The sequence below is a fragment of the Hypomesus nipponensis genome, chromosome 24 (genome assembly GCF_054491055.1).
Source record: "Hypomesus nipponensis isolate SF chromosome 24, ASM5449105v1, whole genome shotgun sequence".
Classification (NCBI taxonomy): Eukaryota; Metazoa; Chordata; class Actinopteri; order Osmeriformes; family Osmeridae; genus Hypomesus; species Hypomesus nipponensis.
Window position 1 is genome coordinate 2764001 of NC_140384.1, and position 6000 is coordinate 2770000.

The 6000-nt window shown below is 44.3% G+C and overlaps 2 protein-coding genes across 2 annotated transcripts in view; one reads left to right on the forward strand and one right to left on the reverse strand.

Moving 5' to 3' along the window:
• Positions 1 to 2847: 2847 nt before the first annotated feature.
• LOC146232702 (transmembrane protein 252-like) lies at positions 2848 to 3739 on the forward strand. Its single transcript, XM_084690008.1, has 2 exons — positions 2848 to 3119; positions 3502 to 3739. Exons 1-2 carry the CDS (start codon positions 2848 to 2850, stop codon positions 3737 to 3739), a joined length of 510 nt encoding a protein of 169 aa, XP_084546134.1.
• Positions 3740 to 5295: 1556 nt separating this feature from the next.
• pgm5 (phosphoglucomutase 5) overlaps positions 5296 to 6000 on the reverse strand; it is an 18494-nt gene continuing 17789 nt past the window's right edge. Inside the window, exon 11 of the mRNA XM_084690725.1 lies at positions 5296 to 6000. This exon is cut by the window's right edge and continues 411 nt beyond it. The gene's annotated coding sequence lies outside the window, so the exon portion shown is untranslated.

A 6000-nucleotide genomic window follows, 5' to 3' on the forward strand; every position in this document is an offset into this window, starting at 1 on the left:
GCCTCTACTATACTGCATCAGGCTTGGCTCTGCTACCAGCCTCTACTATACTGCATCAGGCTCAGCTCTGCTACCAGCCTCTACTATACTGCATCAGGCTCAGCTCTGCTACCAGCCTCTACTATACTGCATCAGGCTCAGCTCTGCTACCAGCCTCTACTATACTGCATCAGGCTTGGCTCTGCTACCAGCCTCTACTATACTGCATCAGGCTCAGCTCTGCTACCAGCCTCTACTATACTGCATCAGGCTCAGCTCTGCTACCAGCCTCTACTATACTGCATCAGGCTCGGCTCTGCTACCAGCCTCTACTATACTGCATCAGGCTCAGCTCTGCTACCAGCCTCTACTATACTGCATCAGGCTCAGCTCTGCTACCAGCCTCTACTATACTGCATCAGGCTCAGCTCTGCTACCAGCCTCTACTATACTGCATCAGGCTCAGCTCTGCTACCAGCCTCTACTATACTGCATCAGGCTCAGCTCTGCTACCAGCCTCTACTATACTGCATCAGGCTTGGCTCTGCTACCAGCCTCCTCCACCATCGGGCTTGGCTCTGCTACCAGCCTCTACTATACTGCATCAGGCTCAGCTCTGCTACCAGCCTCTACTATACTGCATCAGGCTTGGCTCTGCTACCAGCCTCTACTATACTGCATCAGGCTCAGCTCTGCTACCAGCCTCTACTATACTGCATCAGGCTCAGCTCTGCTACCAGCCTCTACTATACTGCATCAGGCTCAGCTCTGCTACCAGCCTCCTCCACCATCGGGCTTGGCTCTGCTACCAGCCCTGCTTCAACAAAAATCCATTCAATCGATGGTGTGATTACTGAACTTGTGAACACTCAAATATTTACGCCGCTGCCCTAGTTTATGCTGTACAAGTGCAAGAACAAGTTGATCGTTTACATAATCGTCCCTAATCAAAGTAGAACGTGTAGACTTGCAAATGAAGTAGAATAGGCTTGTTGCCAGCAAGAACGGAGAACTGTGAGGTAGAAGATTAACAGGCGTGGCTGATAGGAGCTGAAGAGACATCATAAACACACGTCTCCATCTGAGGCTACAAAGTCATAAAGTGGCAGCAGTCCTGCTGTGAGGTATATTGTGTGAATGACAACCCTCATTCACCATACCACACCTTGAAAGGCTTACCATTCACAATCTTTCTTTGCAAGTGTTTTGCAAATTGCGCGGTCATTAAAGAAGGAGGCCAGAAGCAGGAGTCCCTGACCAAGGTTAAACGGAAAAACCGAAAAGAGTTTCCATTTACATACAGCTGCATGCAGTTCTCAAGGAAAATGCCATGCTCATCTCATGAATGTATCTATTTGATGGGATTACGTAGAATAAATCATGACTTTAAGTTATGGTATTGTATTTGTACTCATGTGAGTGGATGTCTGGTAACTCCACTGTTAAGACCATGCCTTGATTGATCCTGTTTTCTATATCCTGGTCTTATAATAACTGTCCCACAATCATTTAGTTGACTCCCAAGTTACCATCACACTCAATGAAAGGTCTTATTTATTTATTAAAATTGTGAGTAGTTGCCACAAAGTAGTTGAAGGGATAAACTGTGTTGATAGATCTACAATTGATTAACCTGATGGCACTAGCAGAACATGGAATGTGTGTCTGCATGTGTGGGTGTGGATAGGGTATTTGTTCTTGTTGTCTTAAACACTTCATGACCAAAGTGCACAACCAAGGTTTAAGGCAATGACACCACTTTGAGTGATTATTGTAACCATATACAGTTTATTTTCTCAGGAACCAGGAACTAGATTAATGGTTTCTCAGTAGACTCACGAAAATGGGTTTCAAAGTCTTAGTTACACAAAACGTATGACTAATATGTAACTCAATGCAAAGTTTTACAAACATTCTGAGCTGCATTTCTTTCATTTTTTCATATTTTCTTTTCAAATGAATAATAAGCTTTTAAACCTTTGACAGGTTTCAGCAAAGATAACCACCATTTTTTACTGCCGAGTTGTCAGGAATTTAGAAGTACCCTTTCTTAAAGAATAATGTATTAATTATTACGCGTATTCATTTTAGCATTTAATCATTCAAGCAAGATACAGTAGTGCACATAACAAGTGCAAATCATCAAGGATTAGTACACAGCTGTAATGGTATTACAGTATGGAATACCGTGTTGCAAGACAAATACACACACAAAATCACAAAAAAACGATTGCAATTACTTCCCTTTACAGTACTTCCCTTGTTTTGTCCATTAAAATCAAATATTTTGACACCTTGATCTTCAAACACAACATTCCACCACCCTTACAGTGGCCTAGTCACTAATCCTCCTGAACCCTAATTCCAGTTAATATACAACAGATAAGGTAGACTGGGCCAGACAGACATAAACACACCTCCAGCCTCCACCCTCCCCCTGACCATGACAGTGCATAAAGTTAGCTCCGACTGGGGGAGAAAATACATTCATTCTAGTTGCATTAGTTCACAATCCCAACAGGCATTCTTTCTCACCTGCTTTTCAGGCTATCCATGCTAACCAGCGCTTGTGGGTGAACACCAGGCATAGCTATCGCAGTTATGCCATGCTACATCTACTTGTGACTGAGCTCTTCTCTGCCAAACACCTGCCACCCAACTGATAAGGATAAGTAGCTGCCTAATGTCCTCCTATCTACAATGAGATGAAAAGGCTCCCTCAGCAGAAAAAAAGAAGACGACAGCAAGACAAAACAGAGCATTGGATACGACATCTCGAGAAGACGAGAAATAACGAAAACGACATCAGCATCTCACCTTTCCATACCTAGCCCACAACCAGAGCCCCCCAACAGGACTGACAGAAGAATGGAAGCCAGGAAACAACTGTATTCTCTGGCCCGCATGGCGCTCCCTGGCCTGGGCTTTGGTCTCACCTGCATGGGGGCCTACATGACATCCCTCGAGCAATGGGACAGCCGCATCGTCAACGTGGTCATGGCCTACGTCCTCATCACCAGTGGCTTCCTCATGCTCCTCACAGGTGTCTTCTGGGCCATGTGTCACAACATGAGACACAAGCGGCTGCTGCCGAACAGGAGGCACCCCAGCACACACGTCCATATCTACACAGTGGACAGGTATGTAGAGATCTTTCTGGATTGTGCTGGGGCAGGGCTTGCAGATGACAGGCGGCACGCGGTCAAACGGTCAGTTAGAAAGGCAGTTCCACTTGCAGGATGGCCTGAAGGTACGTGAAAAAGGGAAGAATAGTCAGTTGTTCGTCTACAAAGGGCTTGGTTTTGACATTGACAAGGCACCCTTCCGCACAAGAAGCGTGAAGGAAATGGGAACTTGCACGTTCCATGTTGAATAATATGAGGCTGTGATCGATTTGAAACATGAACAATTGCAAGCTTGTCACGAGCTGTAATATATATTTTTGGATGTAAACTGACTACTGTCAAATTGTTTTTACATTTGATATTCTCGAAGTATTCTGTGTCTTTGTGCTCCTTCCAGACCCAGCTTCTTCCCCCCATCCTATGCCGAGTCCCAACAAGCCTTCTCCCCCCGCCTCCCCGCGGTGGCCCCTGACGAGGAAGCCCCCTCGCCCCTCCAGGCCCCTCCTCTCTACACCCTGAGCAGCTCTGACACCCCCGACGACAGCTTCAACCACGACCAGCCTCCTCCCTACTCAGAGACGGAGCCCCGGGGGCCCGCTAGACAGCAGGACCAGGGGGCTGGCTCACCTCACTGATCTGACATCAGCGTTTCGGACTCGACACTGTTTCACACTTAATGCTCATCCCTGGACTAAGGAGAGTACAAACTGACCCGGAAACAGTGGTTGTATTCGGTCGTGGGCCAGCACTGAGCCTGATGGGGACAGTAGACTGTGGATGTCAGGAGGGGAGGACTTGGCAGGTGTGTTCCGGATCAATCCCCTCCTGCTTGACCTCTGACCTCTCCGGTCCTGATTGGCTGGATCACAGCACTGGGTCTGGGGGATCAAGCAGAAGTGAATCACACACAGAGCAGACTGAAAGGGGATTGGCTAATAGCCATAGAGACAGATCAAACTGGTTCACTTACTGGGGAACTTGAGCCACAGGGTGTGGGCTTATGTTGGATGAGGCACACCTAATTCAAAGCAATGATATCTATCAGGTTGCCTGATAACGACCTTTCTTTTGAATCAGGTGTGTTGGAGCAGGGAAACATCTAGAACATACAGGACAGTGGGTTCCAGGGATGGAGACCAGTGGAAGGGACCCCTGAACCCATGGCGGACATTCAGAAGCCCCTTGCTGGTAACAGCAGGAGTCAGGGACTAACCATAATTAGTCTCTCACTGTGAATTGTGCTCTTTACAAATAACTTACAAACTTGTTTTTACCTGTTGTTTGAAGGGAAAATAACTGCTATAAAGTATGCTTACGGTGTTAATTCTCCAAGGCAACAAGTTGTATTGGTGTTGTAAAGGGAGAGCAAACATCAAGTCTGACATTTCAGTTTAACAACACTAGAAGAGATTTTCTTTCTGATAAAAAAGTTTGCAGTTGGAGATTAACTGTTGTTGTGGAAACACAATACAGTGCATTCAATTGAATGCCAGAAACAAGCAAGAGCTTGATCAAATCATATTTAAAATACTTTCGTTTCGTTTGATTGAGTTTCCTTGCCTTGGGTTTCCATTTTTAGGATATGACCAATGGCTTCCTTGAGCCAGGAAGGATCAACCAATCCCAAGACTTATTTGAAAAGATACAAATTGTAGTTGAACACAAACGCTCCCCTTTTTAAAAGTGTACAGTACGACTGTGCGTGTGTCGTGTAGAGGTTATGAGAGGGTTAAAGAGGCTATTAAACATTTCACAACAGATTCCAGTGTCCAGAGTGCATGAAAGGGTGCAAAGCTATCATTGTGGATCTGTGTGCATCCATAAGGATATCCAATTATGTGTAGTCCAGGGTAATGACTGCTATAAAGCTGTTATCATTGACTGGTTCTTCCTTCTCACAGTGGCAGTAAAATAACTAACTTGTGGGTTACTTGATCACATCATCTACAGTATGGTGCTGTCATTGTGGATTTGGTCAAAACAACCAGTGTCTCAACCTCACCATGCTGAAACATCTGGAATGGATTGTACTAACTTGATTGTTAATTTTAACTTGGTAAATTGTATTTTATGTTGCTTACAATATAAACTGGAAACATTTCCAATAGACCAAGATAAATAGCTGTAGTATATTTTAAATTTCATCAGGAACTGGAACAAAATACAACTCATGAAAAAGGACAGGCATCCCTTCACACTCAAATGATAAGGGTTTTATTTGGGTACAAAAAACAAACTTAAATACAGTGTTAGCTTCCTCCGGACACGAAAAACAAACTACGAACTGGCTAATTAAACAAAGTTAAAACAATGGTAGTGGTATCTCCTGTGGAAAAGACAGACGATTCAGCCCATACCATCACGTAAAGCCTTTGTGAGTGTAACTTGGTAAAAGCAAACAGCTACAATATAATCCCCAGTGGTTTCATCTAGCAGGTTTAACTGGTCCCAACCACACCCAAAATATATGTGGTTGGGATCAGCTACCGGCCATCAATCTCAGATAAAGATCTGTTTAATCTCCATGCCCTATCGTTTTCATATCACACATGAGAATTTGGACCGTTTTACTGTCTGATGTCAAACTTGGCAAGTGATTTTGGTTGCATTTTAAATGCTTACAGTTGAGTTGAAGAAGTTAATAGAGATTAGCTCAGTCTGTTGACATACAGTTCATATTTAGTGTGAGAGCTGGAGGTGTGTGAAAGACTATGTTGATGAGTGTGCATGCGAGGTCAACATCCTAAAATGTGGTGGCATTTAGTAATAAGGCCGTGTAAAAAACTAAGTATAACAAAATCATGTATTCAAAAATCAATCCCTTCAAAAATCAATCCCTTCGGTTCCCTCAATAGATAATATGTGCCAGTGAACAAAAGAAACAAGCGCTCATCCA

Coding starts and splice junctions, on each gene's coding strand:
- LOC146232702 (XM_084690008.1), top strand. CDS start 2,848: ATGGAAGCCAGGAAACAACTGTATTCTCTGGCCCGCATGGCGCTCCCT. Junction 3,120..3,501: donor CATATCTACACAGTGGACAG/GTATGTAGAGAT, acceptor TGCTCCTTCCAG/ACCCAGCTTCTTCCCCCCAT.